The sequence below is a fragment of the Hydractinia symbiolongicarpus genome, chromosome 7 (genome assembly GCF_029227915.1).
Source record: "Hydractinia symbiolongicarpus strain clone_291-10 chromosome 7, HSymV2.1, whole genome shotgun sequence".
Taxonomy (NCBI): domain Eukaryota; kingdom Metazoa; phylum Cnidaria; class Hydrozoa; order Anthoathecata; family Hydractiniidae; genus Hydractinia; species Hydractinia symbiolongicarpus.
Window position 1 is genome coordinate 11,183,574 of NC_079881.1, and position 16,998 is coordinate 11,200,571.

At 32.2% G+C, this 16,998-nt stretch overlaps 1 protein-coding gene across 1 annotated transcript; it reads left to right on the forward strand.

The window, feature by feature from the left end:
- Nucleotides 1-572: 572 nt before the first annotated feature.
- On the forward strand, nucleotides 573-16,709 carry LOC130649549 (sucrase-isomaltase, intestinal-like). Its single transcript, XM_057455843.1, has 24 exons — nucleotides 573-1,043; nucleotides 1,328-1,531; nucleotides 2,337-2,494; nucleotides 2,951-3,122; nucleotides 4,454-4,556; nucleotides 5,043-5,155; nucleotides 5,233-5,358; nucleotides 5,687-5,818; nucleotides 5,927-6,040; nucleotides 6,821-6,883; nucleotides 7,060-7,173; nucleotides 7,380-7,464; nucleotides 8,150-8,270; nucleotides 9,009-9,142; nucleotides 10,009-10,043; nucleotides 10,282-10,398; nucleotides 10,904-11,052; nucleotides 11,414-11,498; nucleotides 11,650-11,712; nucleotides 12,321-12,451; nucleotides 12,727-12,815; nucleotides 14,617-14,666; nucleotides 15,211-15,366; nucleotides 16,196-16,709. Exons 1-24 carry the CDS (start codon nucleotides 858-860, stop codon nucleotides 16,346-16,348), a joined length of 2,853 nt encoding a protein of 950 aa, XP_057311826.1. The 5' UTR covers nucleotides 573-857; the 3' UTR covers nucleotides 16,349-16,709.
- The last annotated feature ends 289 nt before the right edge of the window (nucleotides 16,710-16,998 follow it).

Here is a 16,998-nt window from a genome sequence, read left to right on the forward strand (position 1 = left end):
TATCACTTTCCTAAATAAATAAAACAACAAACGAACGGTTCTTTGAGCTTAGCAAGTTGTCTTGTAATATAACACAAAGTTATAGTGCGTGATGTTAAATATCCTTGCAACTTTTGCTGCATTCATTTATAATGGATTAATTATTCAAGAGTTTTAATTTATTTCTTCTAAAATGTGAGCGGGATTTCGAATGGGAATACTAATAATGTTTCAATCAATGCGTCGTGCTAAAACTGCGCATCTTAGCATGGCTAGGTTTGGGAAAAGGTTAGTAATTTGCAGAACAGTATGGTAAAGTTAGTCAACGTGCTGTGAGTCAGGAAGAAATGAATAATAGACAAAGATTTCATTTGCACTGCTGTGGGTTATAATCTTAAACCAGACTAATCTGAGTTTCTTACAGTATCGTAGATGAGAAATATTGTGGTGTGGCTAAAGAAAAGAGAAGGCTCGTCTGGCTATGACAGAAAATATGTTTCGATAAAAATAGACTTTTTAAACTAAATTTTTATGCTTTTTCGGGTATAATTTTGTGTTAATGTTACGAGGGGTCTGATAAATTTAATAATTATTTATACTAACTGGTTATGATGCATAGTAACATTAGCAATAGCTCTAACTCTAATTCTTATACAAAATACCCGGGGGAATATGCATAATTTACAATTAATCATATTCCCTGAAACGTGCACACGAAATACTGCATCAGCCATAAATTATGTCACATCATATTCTTCTAGTCTTGTATTATTTGTGTGTACAATGAGATGTCTATAAAGTTCTACATATGGCTTTCTATAAATAGTTATTCTGGAAGGTCTTTTTATATATGGGACAACTTTACTATTGAATAGTAGATGTGGATAAAAAGTTCTTCAATGGATAAGAGAAAAACGTTTTTAATCCTTATCATCAATGCTTCTGTGCTGATTGAAATAAAGTGCGCTGAAAATTATACAAGAAGATTCGATTGTTATCCAGAAAAGAAAGCCAATGAAACTCTCTGCAGAAAGAGAGGATGTATATGGAATCCCTTAACAAAGGTATTATGTTTTGTTTACACATTGTGTCAATGAATGTGGAAAATATAAACTTAGGAACTAGCACAAACAGGTTAGTTCGCAAACTTTCTCCAGAATTCACCTAACAAGCTTCAAAAATACCACTATCTATCTGCTGAGCTTATTTTTGTTTCACTTAACTTAAAGAGAACGAATCATCTGTTATTGCCCCTGCATTTTTATTTTAATCATACAACTTATATAACGCTAAAAAAATGCAGTATTCTTTAAAGAAAAAATGTTAGAATGTTGCATTTTTTTTATAGAATCCAAACAAGGTACCTGCTTGTTACTATGACGATGGAAACAAATTTAGCTACACCTTAAACGCAAGCCTTCCGACAAAGTTGGGTCATAAAATAACACTGGAGTTGAAAACACCAGCATCTGTTGATTTTCCTTATCCAGATCCGTTTTCAGCACCAACTGTGTATTTTGAGCAACAGACGGAAGATCGCATGAGAATAAAGGTGAGCATGAAGCCGATATTAAAAAAAAATCAAAAATCGCAGTTTGCCTATCCAGCCAATTTGCAGAAAAATCACAATTCTCGTCAACTCTGTTCTTTTTAAATTATATTTAGTAAATATTATTGTTTTCGCTACTTCTAGATATTAGGCAAGCCGTAAAAATGTAATTTTACTTTCTGCATTTTTTTCTGGTTGTTCTTAAAAATAAAGTACGCAAAATAATCTCAAACACATAAGAATTGTGCGTCTAATAAGATATATTCTCTTGAGCGTTATATTCACGGTTGGACAAACAAAATAAGTACCTTAACGGTATGTTCTCCGGTTAAAAGAAAAATACATTTCGTAGGTAGGTAATAATTTTTGCGGGTGAGGCAAAATAGTAAAAAATATGTTATTAAAGAGATTTTTCTTCAATATAAAATTTACAGAAAAAACACTTTTAATAATCCTTGTTTTATTTCTGTCTTTGTCTAAATAAAATTACCCTTTTTTCTCTCTGTGAAATAAAATTTTGGGAATTAATAGCATTTATTAATTTTCACGAATTGTTTTTTTTTTAATAATAATAATTTCACAGGTACGTATATTCCCGAATTTGATCAAAAAAATACCCGCTAAAATTAAAAAAATTAATAACTTTGCTAAAGTTGCGTATAAGAAATGCTTTACGTAAAAAAATAAGACATTCAGGAACTCTGTTTAAATACAGTTTTATGAGCGAAGTGTTTTTTCTTGCCTTGTTTAACTAAAATATCTTTTGCTACGTAGATCTTTGATAAAAAAGACTTGTCATCCATCTTAGATCACAGACAGTTCCACAAAGCGTTATGAAGTACCAGTCGGAGAAAGTTTTCCTTCGATCAATACCAAGCCTTCAACAACGAAATACAGTTATGAATATGACTCGAATCCATTCAGCATTAATGTCTTCGCCAAAAGAAATGGAAAGCGCGTTAAGATGTATGTTTACTTAGTCTTATTACTGCAGACTTTCTGAAAACACTATTCCAGATCCTTCTTTTTTCTTATCGCTGAACATTTAATTCTTATGTGACCCTTATGTAAATACTTTCCATCTTTAATCCCAGAGATCAAATTGTATTGATATTTTGAATCACCTCGTCATTTTTATGATGCTAAAGTGACAGGCTTTGCGTTTAACCTAAACATAATCCGACATAAGGTGCTGTTTTGGTGATAAAATTGCTACAGTAAAAGCAGTATATTAATAAGCTTCTTCTTCGAGCAGAGATCGATTAATACAAAATTAAGAAACCGTTTATTTGCTGTATGAATCTTAAAATTACATATTTTATCAAATTTTAGCTGAAGATTTCTAAAATTTATTTAGGGGGCGTATTTCAACATGAATTTATTTCTTCATTGTGACTGCAACATTTTTATTCTATTTATAAGCTGGGATACATCATTTGGTGCAATGATGCTATCTGATCAATTTCTTCAACTATCAACTCAATTACCAACAACGTTCTTCTATGGCATTGGAGAAAACAGCCGTACAACATTTAAAAGAGACTTCTCCAAATGGGAAACAATCGGCATGTTTACTGCTGATCATGCGCCTTATGTAAGTAATGTATTATTTTTTTGTTTAAGTAAAATGTTAAAAATTATTGTTATCATTTATTATACCATACCTGGAAAAAAGAAGATAAATAAAAATGTGTGCTTATAATAAGGACAGTTAGATAAAGTAAATTTTTTACAAGAATCAAATCCATGTCCTTTTGTAATTCCTAAGGCATTTAGTATTAAAAACTTAATTCTAATTGCAGGAAATTAACGAGGCGGAAAATTAACGCGACTTCATTTAAATGTAACGAAAATATCAACTCCATTTCGTTTTGTAATTCCTCAAGTATTAAGTATTACGGGTTTAATTCTAGTTGCATGAAATTAATGAGGCGGAAAATTAACGCAAAATTTCCTTCATTTAAGTGTAACGAACATATTCGGGACATTAAAAAAGTTACTAGTTGTTTTAAAACATGTAATTGAAGTTTAATAATATATCTTTCTAACGATTGAAAGGCAGCTGATAGACTTTTTGACAAAAAACAAGAGAAACATATTTTTCTAATTCGCGTTATTCCAATGCCTTTTGCAATTCAGTTGGATTAAATCGCGTCAATTATATTCTTTTTTGTAAGTTATATGCACTCAAATTAATTCCTTCGTTGTAACTTCGTGATCCTTATTTTTGTGCCTCGTTAATTTCTAGAAAATGTGTGCACTGTCTTTCTCTAACTTTTTTTAATAACTCTAATGCTTTTAACAATAATTCATACCAAACTTTTGTATTGAAGAAGTTTTTGTTTGTTTTTAATTTTTGCATTTTTACTACATGTTAAATTACAGGTTCGGTAAAGCATAAATAAACTTCATTGATTTCCTATTTGTCTTTTGAAATTTTTGTAAAAAATGGAAAAAAGAAGAAAAGATTTTACTTTCTTTATCAAAACTGTCAAGTTATGTCTACGATTTTGCTGTAAGTGGACAACATGCACTACTAACATCTACAAAAAGAATTCCAAATATTAAATGATTTATTGGTGTTCGTTAAAAAAAATGTTTTTCAGTCATTCAAAATTTCAAACTGATGTCAAAACGTCCAAGTATTTTGTTTAATACCAATCAGACTTTGTAATATGGGTAAAATAAGTGTGATAGGTGTAATAGGTAAAAAGGGTGTGGCTGCGTCTTGCATTGATCTATAATTGAATGTTACAACATTCTGTTTAACCAGTGTAAGTAAGGAATGCACAAAGCGTGTTTTAAAACTTAAATTCGTTTTCCACTAAACAGATAAACATTATGCGCATAGATGTCTATAATTTTATACATAGATTATTCCCCTGCGTTTTGAATATTTTCTCCTGATTTGCTAAATTCTTTTAGCCGTTTCATAATACTAATTTGTATGGAGTTCATCCATTTTACATGGTTGTGGAAAATGATGGCAGTGCTCATGGTGTAATGTTGCTGAACAGTAATGCAATGGGTAGGTGCTTTAAATTCTAAAATCTTTATACTCCAGATCCCTCGAAAATGGGAGTGGGCATAACTCCTGACACCCTCACTTGAATAAATGTGGCAGACGCTTGACACATCATGTCATCAAATGCAGAAAATGGTAATTGCCAAAAACGTGAAAACATGATGTTAATTTTTTTTATAATTGCTATTTTGAGCTACCCAATAATCCTTTTAGTAATATGCAGGGTGTGTCATCTGGGCTACTATCATTTTTAGCGTGTAATTAAAAGTGTAATTAAGACAAGTTAATAAAAGAAAAACAAGCATTTAACATAGCAATAAATTGTACAAAAACTTTATGTATTTATCATTATTAAGTCAGCCGTTTTAAATTCGTGCACATAATTTTTTGTTGATCCATGGACTTTTTGTGTCATAAATATTTTGTCATTTCTCTTGTCAGAAAGGGTGACGGCCTTGTTCTCTATATATTTTTCTTGTTTTCAACTAGACGTTACGTTACAACCTACCCCAGCAATTACCTTTCGAACAATTGGTGGAGTCCTAGATTTTTATTTCTTCTTTGGCCCAACACCAGAAAACGTGGTACAACAGTACACCGAGGTAAATCTGTCTCCTAATGAAAGTAGGTCAGTCTTACATTTATGTTTCTTTGCTAATGCAGACATTGTTGTTCTTAGCTCATCGGCAGACCCGTCATGCCGTCTTATTGGTCATTAGGCTTCCAACTATGCAGGTATGGCTATAACAGTTTGGATGAAGTAAAGAAAACCGTAGCAAGAATGTCTAAATACGATATTCCACAGGTATGTTAAGATTTATAACTCTAGCATGGAAAAGTAAATACGAGTAGCTGTGTTGGAATAATCTCTATTTTCCATGTCTTTTCAAGATATATCAATTTTTTTGAGAATAAGAATTCCGTTATCGCATCCTAGGAATCATAAAGCGACATCATTAAGAGGTTTTTTGTCTTGTTTAAAGTAAAATTGAGATCATTTGAGATTATATGCCTGTTTGCGTGACAAATATCATAGCTATGAGTAGCGACGCGTGCTTTCCCTGGATTTGGGCTTACGACTAGTCTTTTATATTAATCAAGTGTCTAACAATTTCATCTGTATTCATAATTAGGATATTCAGTATGGTGATATTGATTATATGGAAAGACAGCTTGATTTTACATATGACAAAAAAACATACGCTGGCCTACCAGAATATGTTCGAAAGATAAAAAAACAAGGACTAAAGTACATCACTATTTTGGTAATTGAATATTTTTAACACTTGTTCGGAAGTTTAATGGTCCTTATCCGCCCTTATTTTTTTATCTCAAAAAGCTTTAATTTGGTATAGCTACCTTTTTCATTATAGGATCCTGCTATTGGAGCTGAAGAAGTACCAGGTACTTACGAACCTTACGAACTGGGTGAAAAACTTGGTATATGGATTAAAGATCATACTGGTAACAAGTCCTTAATCGGAAAAGTAAGTGATGATGTGATGACAATGTTTATTTGAAGGGTGTGGTCCATTGTGAGTTGATAGGTCTCCCATCGGAAGTGCAAAACGAAATTACATAGTGCACATATTTATAATATGAAAAGTCGTTTTAAAGCAAAAGGAATATCGTCGTGGTAACCCTGTGCACGCGTGCGCGTAACAAATTATTATTACTCTCGAAATATGTCCCACACCGAATGCAACTATTGGACAACCCTTTTTTTTTTTTTCTTTCAAAATATAGATACCTTACCAATTTTTACGAAAGATTGGGGATTTTTGAACATGCGCCCGCATTTTTCTAGTTAAAAACAGAAAAATCTAGGTTAATATGTCGATTAATAATGAAATTCATAGACTATAGAAACACAAGACCTAACAGGTACTACATTTAACATGTCTACTATATTCGTGTGGTTTTAAAAAACTTTTAACCAATTAGGCGATTATTTCTTTTTGTTTTTAAACAATTCTTTAATTAATACGGTCCGTTGTTTATATTTTTTTTTCTACCGGAATGCGTACGCATATCCACTATACTAATCCCAAAATCAGGAAAAGGAAAGCCATCTAGTGCTAAAAATATTCTTCTTAACTGCCTGGAATAAAAATAATACCTCTTCATTCCAAAGTTCTTTATTATTGTGATTGCTGTTCAATTACATCAATCATCAAAACGAGGTATTTGCTACAAAATGTACTGCATAAAACTAATAAAACTTGTTTTTTTAATAATTAATACCTAACTTTTGTTTGTATTTTTAGGTGTGGCCGACAAAAGAAAACGTAACAGTGAATAGAACATGGGATTGGGATAAACAAACAAAGGTAAAAGAATCACAACTTCTTTTTATGAGACAGAAGTAAACTGCATCATAATTCGCTGCCCAAGTAATGAGTTGAAGCTAATGATGCAGCTGAGGAGATCATTTTCATTTTTTTTTCGAAAGTTTCGATATTAATACAACAACACTACTTAATATACTGCGTACTATTTTTTCTAGTATTTTCGCACCAACGCTACATTTCCCGATTGGTTTCATCCCAATATTTCTTCGTGGTGGTCTTATCTTATCAAGAAGTTTCACAAGACGATAGAATTTGATGGACTTTGGATTGTAAGTTGACAAAAATACAACTCGATGAGAAAAACGAAGAAAATTTGGAATTCATGATGTTCTTTGTTACTTGTTCTTTGCGTTTATTTTTTGTATTGAAACGTTAAAATGCAGTAGGTGCCTGGAGTTTGACGACAAACGTATAATGACAACAAATGAAAATAAAAAAGGTTTTCTGGTTTTATTTATTCATTCATGTCATTTAGGATATGAATGAAGCTGCAAATTTCGTTCCGGGATCTATAGAAGGCTGCCCTAACAACAAATACGAATTTCCACCGTATAAACCCAGTACGTTTATTTGTTATCATTTTTATTCATTTATTCGTGTTTTGTTGTTTGAAACTGCGAAATACTGCTTGGAATGTAAAAATTCCCAATGACAAAATCTTACTCGTTAATATTTATGCATTTATGCAAAAGTGATCCTTATTTATTGTACTTTATTGTGATAAATTTTCGCGGGAATTAAATTTCGAGTCCCTGCGTAAAAAGTATAACGAAAATGATTCTGTATGACTGCATGATTTCCGATAGCCAAACAAATAATTAAAATACCGCTATGGACAATGACTTCTATTGATGAAATTGTGATGTAAGCTATTAATTTTTACACATAATCCCATCAAAACTTGTTATATTTAATCAATAATGCTTTCCTTTACATTTCTAAAACTGCCATGTCAACAAAGATTAGAGTATTAGTTGTGACTGTGTTTAACCAATTTAGGTTGGAGTTTGGGTGATCTGGTCAAAGGTTGGGTGGAGGACGGGGAATGCCGTACCCTTATCACGTCTGAACTACTGTGTTTTTTCAGTTTTTTGCTGGTTAAAATGCCTATCATAAACTAACTAACATAAAAATGCTTTATATTAATTGGTGCAATGTACGCTTAATGACTAATTAAATTTTAAGGGTCAATATTTGATAACGCAAAAAGAAGTATTTTGGTATCCAACATCACTTAACTTTTAGATATTCAAATGAAAGAACTTGCTGGTAAAACATTATGCATGAGCGCTTTACATGAAGATGGAACCAAAGAATATGACTATCATTCATTGTTTGGATGGAAGCAGACAGTTGTTACAAGAAGGTTGTTTAATTCTCCGTTTTTTTTTGTTTTTGATTCAGTAAAAATAATTAGCAACTGAAAAATGTTATTTTTAGTAATAAAACAATATTAGCCCTATTGTACCTGAGCTTGTAACCCTGGGGTGGGGGCACAAAGTGCGCGCGGGTCATAAGTCTGAATCGCTTATGCTTAAGTGATGAAACTTTGCACAGTTGTACCTTCATGGTTGTAAAATGTCTTAGTACAAACTCATTAGAGGTAAAAAAAAAAAATTGATGGCGCCATAGGGATTAGAAATGACGTCTTAAATATTGTGTAAAATAAAATTTGGTCCTGATAATTAAAAAATTCTGGTCTGCATTATATACAACTTGTGGTATGTATCCTAACACAAAAACATTCATTAATATATTTAAAACTTTATTATAGAAACAAAACAACTCAACAAAGCTGTTTTATATCGAAAAAGAATTCTAAAAAAAAAACAAAAATGACGGGAATTATAGGAAATTAAAATTTTTTTTACCCCAAAATTTTTTTTGGCAGAATCTGTTATAAAGGTTAGGAAAAGTCGCCAAATTTCAACATTCAATGTCATTCCCCATATAAGACATGCCTAATTAAACTTGTCGCGGGCACTTTTTGAAAATACGCCTGAGTCGGCTAACTATGGATAGATTTAGTTTAAATTATGTAATACAAGTATTTAAGGAATTCAAGTACCGCTGAATAAAATAGTCCTGATTTGTGTAAATTTAGTGCATTATCTGAATTAACAAAGAAACGAGGCATCGTCATATCGAGGTCAACATATCCATCTAGTGGAAAATATGCAGGACACTGGCTTGGTGATAACAAAAGTGCTTGGCCTCAAATGCACGAATCGATTATCGGTATGTAAAATAAAGATGCATATTTAGAACTAGTTTAAAACTAACTTGAATCTAGCTTGCAATTCGACTATAAAAACCTGTACTTTCTGTTTTAATCGACAACCTTGTAATACAATTGTTTACTTGAAAAGAAATCTAGCTTAAGTTGCTCAATGAATGTTGCACATAAAAGATGGTAGTCAAAAGTGGTGGTTAAAAGTTGCAACAGTTGAAGCAAGCTTATTAAGTCCTGAAGGGATGCAGGTTTGAACGTATAACCTACCTAGGTATAACACAACAAAAAAGTCTACTTATTTTTAGACTGGGAATAACTTAGAAAAAATTAGAAAATGTTACAAATCATTTTTTTATAAGAATAGTGTGTTTTTAGTTTCAGCGTGAATATTCTTAACCTTTCGTCAAATATGATCCTAATATATTTTGAGCATACTTTTAGCTATGTTTAAATTTCTTCAAATCTGCAGTAAATTTTGCAAGACTATAAAATTCATTTGAAGATTGTTAAAAGGCAAATGGATCGCGAAACATAAGCACGCGTGTTGTTTTATATATGTTTATATAAACATATTTAATTTTGGATGCAGGGGAAAATTTCAAGAGGAGCATATTTTTGCGGATAATCTTAAATCTTTGCCTAATTTCATCACTCTTTGCCTAATTAAATCTTGATACAGAAGGCAACATATCGATGAACACCTCAAAACGTAATATGTGATGGTATTGCATTATCCTTAACTTTGTGTTTGCATAAAAATTTCGTGAAGGTCTTCAACGTTTAATAATTCCTGTCTTTTCATCGCAGAGGAACGTATCGAATCAATTTATTTAAGAACTCTTCAAATACAATAAACGCCCATGTTTTTTAGGTATGATGGACTTCAGTTTGTTTGGAATACCTTACGTAAGTATGCAGTAATGTTTTTACTGAGAAACACTTAACAGAGAATTAGCATCTCTATCAAAACAAAACGGGCGTGCAAAATATTTGTAAGGTCCTTCTATTGCGTATAAGCAATGCAGAGATATTGATACCAGTGTGTGTGTATAAACAATCCGGGCCACTTCATCATGAAGAACTGGCCCATCAACAAAACTTACTTGCCATATATGTCATATTGACTTAAATATATCTAATATAGAGCGGAGCAGATATATGTGGTTTTAACGAAGATGTAACAGAGGAGTTATGTCACCGATGGACCCAACTTGGAGCGTTTTATCCCATGAGTAGAAATCATAACGGATACGGATTTAAGGTGCTAGTTATTTTATTTGAAATTAATATATTTAAAATTATTTGAAATTATATATATATTTCAGCTTGAATTGTTTATACAGTGGAAAATAGAATCGTTCCTTAATAACGCGTATTAAATTTCAATAGAACGACGGCTTTCCATTAACATGTTCTTGGCTATAGTTTGCGCGGGTTAAGTGTCAATGCATGCGCATTAGGATTTTATTTCTCTTGCCGCGAAGCTTATACGTTAGCAGTTTCGGAAGCTAAGACGATTCAGCTTGCAAGCAGTCAGACAACTGTTTTAACAATCAAAGAAATTCAGGAAATGCTGCTTTCTTAAATGTATTTCAATTTGAGAATATTAAGTCCCGATGTTTAAAGTTGAAAAGTGCAGATATAAACGCGTTAGTGAAAGGAAGGCTCAAGAATAACCCGTTCTTCATTCTTTGTATTTTTTTTTCAGTATGCAAATGCAATGTTTTAGTAAGTAGAAACGTAATTAGCAGAATGTTATTTTTTAGCCACAAGATCCCGCGGTGTTTGGTGAAAAATTCGCAAAGCAAGCTCGAAGTATCTTGCATGTCAGATACACTTTACTTCCATACCTTTACACCTTATTTTACGAAGCACATACAAAAGGAAGCACGGTTGTACGTCCTATGTTCCACGTGTAAGTATTCTATGAACATGATATCCTCCTTGAATTATCACTGTGGCAGTGACAGTGAGATTAAATAGACAGAGAAAAACGACATTTATATTGACATGATATTGTGATGTTAAGTTTGAAAATGTTTCCAGCTTAGGTGAGCATTTTTATAGTTAGACATTATAGAAGAGGCAATAACAAAAACTGACAAAACGAATATATATATATCTTTACTGAAATATGTTTATTTTTTGCAGGTGATATTGTACGTAATAATAACCCATAATATAAAATCTCAATGTACACCCTAATCCAACATGTCATACAGCTTTAAGAAATCATCGATGACATTTATGTTTAACCAAATTAACATTTTTTGCAGGTTTCCAACTGATGTCAAGTCACGCACCATCGACCAACAATTCTTTTGGGGAAACGCATTGCTTGTCACTCCAGTACTTCAAAAGGTTTGTTATGTATAACGTGACTTCAAGAAATCATTTAAGGTACCAATGAGGAATGGTGCAGAAATTACTGACAGATACAGCGATCGTGCTTAGCTTGTGCAGAATGACATTTTAATACTTCATTTTTCTAATTCTTGTGTTTTGTCTGTAGGATGCGACAACGGTACAAGCGTACCTTCCAGAATCGGAAAGCAAGTGGTATGACTATTTTACGGTGAGTTTGGAAATTTTCAATCGTTAAAATACGCAAGAATGCAGACAAATACACGACCAACAAACACCTACCAATATTCAACTAACAATCCAGTGATTAGTTTTTTTGTAACAAAAAAGACGTTTCTCTCTTTCCTATTCAACTTTACTACGAACAGCATGTTAATTTTGTTAGAATCAAATGAGGTAAAAATGGTGCAACAAACCAAATTAATTAACCTCTTTGTTTCATAATCAGGCATACAATCATGACTGACTGCTAACGCTTGGTAGAGTAGCTTTATATCGTTGTTACTAACCGATCAAAAAATGGCATAAGAAACAAGGCCTGTGCCTATTATGAAGCCCTTGTTGGTTAGGTTATTCCTTTACCTTCATAACATCCTTTTTCTTCATACGTTACTCGCAGGAGAGTAAAGACAACTTAGCTAAATATATTTTCAATCAATAGAGTAATATGGCAATATTTCCATGAAATACGGCGTTATTTCCAATAAATATGGTTTTTTTTTACTAAAGGGAGTTTTAACGTGTTTGAGATTTGAAGTGACACTGCCACAGCATTTACATAAAAGTGGTTCAGCTAAGTTATCTTTTGTGTAATTGTAGGGAAAGGAGGTTTCAAGAGAGCTTGCAGGAAAAACATCCCATTGGTCAATTCCTTTAGATACAATTGGTTTGCATGTTCTTGGAGGAAATATCATTCCCACTCAAGAACCTGCTAACAATACCGAACACAGGTGAAACACTTAATTCGACATCTAAAAATATTATGGTCAGGCAATACCGAAAAAAAAATCCTTAATACAAAAAATTCAAGTGATAAGAATGCGTTTTAGCTTCGTTTTAGCTTCAACCAGAAACAGAATCTGCCAAGGATTTATCGAGTTTATCGAGTTTTTTTAGACTTCCGGATATTTAGTTTTAAGTATTTCCATCTAACCTTACGACATTAATACTGATGGACAAGGGTAGTTATCTATATATGTTTGGTGTTATTGTTGCCGTACATTAGCCGTACAAAACCTATGGGCGTGATCGTGGCTTTGAATGAAAGAGAGACAGCCAACGGAATGTTATTTTGGGATGACGGCGACGCTTTAGGTATTCACATTTTATTTCGTCTTTACTTGTATCAATACGTTTCCTCTGTCAGAAATAGTGCGGGATCGACGAAAAAATATAGGTAATTGAAATGAAAACAAGAAGCCCTGCGGCTTGAAGGTTTCCGTCAATAGCCTGAAAGATATTGAAATTTGAAGCGGACCTTGAAAAATAGAATTATGGGGTAAACAAATCACCCAGTTTCCAAATTCTCAATTATTATTGTAACTAACCTGCTATGTTAAAATACAATCTAATAAATAAAAAATAAAAAATAAAATAAAATTTTTACATGAAGTATTCTAAAATAACAGTTAAAACTTTAACTGGATGTTTTTAAAACTGATAAGGAAATTCTGGAAATTTCAGAATACAAATCTTGTTATGTGTACACTTGACGATTCGAATATAATAACTTTTGAACGAGCTCAATTTGAATGAAGGAAGTAGTTCATTGTTAATTAATTCAGCAATAAGTACATATTAGCATTTAAGTATTTAAGTATTTAGGCCTTCAGAATTTACTCTCCTGTTGAAGATTTGTTTAAATGTTGATGGTGCATGGTTTGATGACAGCTGATCTGAAAAAGAAAAAGTACGTTTTAAAAATGAGAAACAAGAATACAATTTTGCCATGAACTGAAATTTCCCTAGGTTGTTTAATTATTGCCTCTTTAACCTCTCTTTGCCTCTTTGATTTCAAAAGGGAATTTATTAAAAAGATACAAATCAATGCCGTGTGATGCACAAGGTATATTATATATATAAATATATATAAATATTTTTGTTAAACAAGTAACATATTAAGCAGGCGATACATGATTTTGAAACCTGTGGACAATACAAGATTTATTTTGTCGAAATCGATTTATTGAATTCAAAAAAATTAATTGTTTATTATCCTTTTTTGATTCGAATTCTCAAATTTGTTCTTTCGGAGAGTCTGTTTAGCTGCATTTTTCTGAAAATACTTCTGAAGTTTTAAATTGACGAATTGAATTCAACAAGTTGAAACAAAAAACGATAAACACACAATAAACTTGCGGATTTGATAAATCGATGGTCCTTTTCGTGAGATTTTCAATCAAGTCTTTTCTAAGAAATCTTAGAAAAATATTTTGTGATACTTTGGGCGAGTTCAAGAAAGATTTTCAAGGAAATAATGCACTCAACGAGAACTGATAATTAGCCAGTAACAGAATAGTTAGCCATTTTCAATGGCACCATACCTTTATTGTTCACCTAATAAAAAATAATTCTTACCTGATAAAATACACGATTTTAAAAAAGGTGCTTAGCTCCCCAGCTACATCAATAAAACTACTACCACCAAACCAAAGAGACCAGCAAGTGGCAAGGGGGCGACCAACAAAATGTAAGCACTTTTAGTCATGGCCGTACACAAAATGTTCTGGCTACACGAAGAGTACACAATCTCTGTTCGGATTAGTTATTAATTTGACATTGATTAAAATAAAGCATCTTCATTGGCTTTTGAAAATATGGACATTTTTCGAGGTTTTAGCCTGGACACAAACTTAGCAGCGTCCAGGCTCTGTGCTGTCTCTAGATATATATTTATCTTTCATCAGGCGATTTTAAAGATTCCGCCCCGCGTGGCGGCGACGGAAATCAATAATGATTAAAGTTTTTCAATTCTACATTTTTTTACATCAGTTTCCTATTCAAGTGTTATATTTTCGCATTGTTAGTAAAAGCAAGGCTTATAGATGTCTCTGTTAACAAAATGAAATAACAAAATAGAAAGTGTATTATTTATTTTTGTATTTATTTATTTTAGAATCTATCTCAGCAAAGAAATTCATCTTATTGCATCTAAATGCGACCAAGGTAATTAAAAACAGAGCTAAAAAAATGTCATAATATAAATTTTGTTTTGATAGTTCATTCTGATTTGTACTTATCCTGTTTTCTTTTTCAGAGCGGTGACAGTCCCGATACTCCTTAAAATAACATTTTCGTCCTTTAAGCTTACCCTGTTTCCGTTTGGATTTACTATTAATTCGCCATATGTCTGCTATCGCTTTAACACTCCGTTTTTAGCTGATTTAAACAACACGTCAATAAAATATTATCAAGCTAATTTATTTCAAATGGATCTCAGGAAAATTAAAGAAAGTTAATGCCATGTAATGAGGCTTAGGAACCTAACATCTTTTCTACCTCAACTCATTTTTTTATTTAAAGCTCTTTAAATGTGACATTATGATTCGTCACAACTTCTCATCCAATTTTCCGGCAATAGTACATCTTTGAAATTGCCAGGCTGCAAAAAGTCTCCAGGCTAAAAAAGCTACTTTTTTACAGAATCAAAGTTTGATGAAAATATCACAGGTAGTTAACATCCCTGAGTAATTTTTTTCCTATTTTACAGGTTGGTTTAACAATAAACGTCCAGGTGAATGGTTATGACACAGGGAGTCTTCACTTTAACACAATCAAGTTGTTAGGAGCGGGAAAATTAGAAATACGAGATGTAAAAGTGAATGGAAAAAATACAAAAGCGTCTGTTTCAAAACCAAAGAATGATGTAAGTGCGAAAATATTTTTACGACAATCGACTGTCATTTAAAGGTTTTTTTTGTTTACAAAACACGATTTTCAGAGTTCTTTCTGCGAAGCATTAATGTTTAATGTGGCGCTCAGGTAAGTTGCCGTCACTTTCCTAATCACCTCGACCACAGAGTTAACAATTTTTTCTTCTTCAACAAGTGGTGCAAAATTTGATAAATTAAATCATATTTTTGATTTGGTTTGATCATAGAGATAGATATCTCTATGGTTTGATCACCTTTCTCACACTGTCGCCTTTCACAGAAGTTAGCTAGGTTAGCTGCCTGGCTTAGTTTATCCATTTGTGACGTGGATGTATTGCTCAGTGTATTGAACACTATATCATAGTCTATAGAAGAAAGTTTTTCTTCTATAGACTATGTGTATATAGACGCCATTAAGTCCCTTAAAATTTCTTCTAAGTTAATTATGCAAAAAGTTTGGATTTTTCATGCTAGAACAAATAATATCTGACAAAATCCTGAAGCTTCAAACACAAAAATGATGCACGAAACACGAGAACATCACTTTCATCATATTTTCAGCAGAACAGAGTCGGACGAGCGCAACAAATCTATGATTTTATTGTTAATAAAAACAAAACAGAATTTAAATAGATATCAGTGCCTTTTCTATCTTTCTACCATGCCAGTTAACAGGTTGAAATATTGCATATGCATGACAACTTCTCCGTGAAACGAAGCTTTCTATGATCCTTTGTACTAAAGGATCGTCAAATATGTAAAAACGTAAGTTAATTTAGAAAACTGGTCAATTTACCCAAAAAATATTTCCTTCTTTTGTAGATCACAGAGATCACTAACCTGAATCTACCAATCAAAGAATCTCACAAGATCACATGGTCAGTTGTGGAAAGCAAAAGCGATTCGAGAGAGATACAGTCGTCAATGCTATTTGTGTTAGCAGCGATGTTAACATTGTTTATATGCTTGTCTTGAAAAGTTTATATCACTTTTGAAACACTATGATATGAAACAATTGCATTGTAATACATGAAGTCTTGATTTTAATAAATATTGGAAGAGAAGCAATCATGGCCATCACAATAGGACTAGTTTTGTTGGAAAAGAGGACTAGGTACTAGAAATATTTTAAAATAACCTGAGTTTGATATTAAATCTGTGATTTTTTAAGGCAATTTTTTAGCCATTTAAGTATCAGGTCAAAAGTTAAGTCAAAAGTTTTTTTAAAAATTCTTGTAGTTTAATACATAGTGATTTTAAAGCCGAAATTATCTTAGCCGTACTGACGATAATCGACGATTTGTCTTAGAACGTATAGTGTCAATCATGGGTGGGAGTTGCAGGAAAAAAAGTTCGACAATAAGAATACGAGCAAAAGTGATATAATGTTATTTTTTCGGTAAATAAAGTTCGTCGCGGATTTTTTAAAGTATCATGTATGTTTTTGAAATAAAAAGAATATTGACAGAAATTGCCCCTCGTTTTGGAGTCATGAGTCAACCCTTTTTCTTCTTTGTTTTTTTTCCGGCTTCTTCAGTCCGCAAAATGTAACCCTTTTTATTCATAGCCTTGTTAAACGCTGGAAATTGTTTCTTTTTATGCATTATAAGTGAAACAACAATATA

What these genes read in the sequence shown, in the direction of transcription:
- LOC130649549 (XM_057455843.1), top strand. Translation starts at nt 858, where the DNA reads ATGTGGATAAAAAGTTCTTCAATGGATAAGAGAAAAACGTTTTTAATC. An exon ending in CAGACAGTTGTTACAAGAAG is followed by an intron (nt 8,271 to 9,008) that starts GTTGTTTAATTC and finishes GTGTAAATTTAG; the next exon opens with TGCATTATCTGAATTAACAA. An exon ending in GCTAACAATACCGAACACAG is followed by an intron (nt 12,452 to 12,726) that starts GTGAAACACTTA and finishes GCCGTACATTAG; the next exon opens with CCGTACAAAACCTATGGGCG.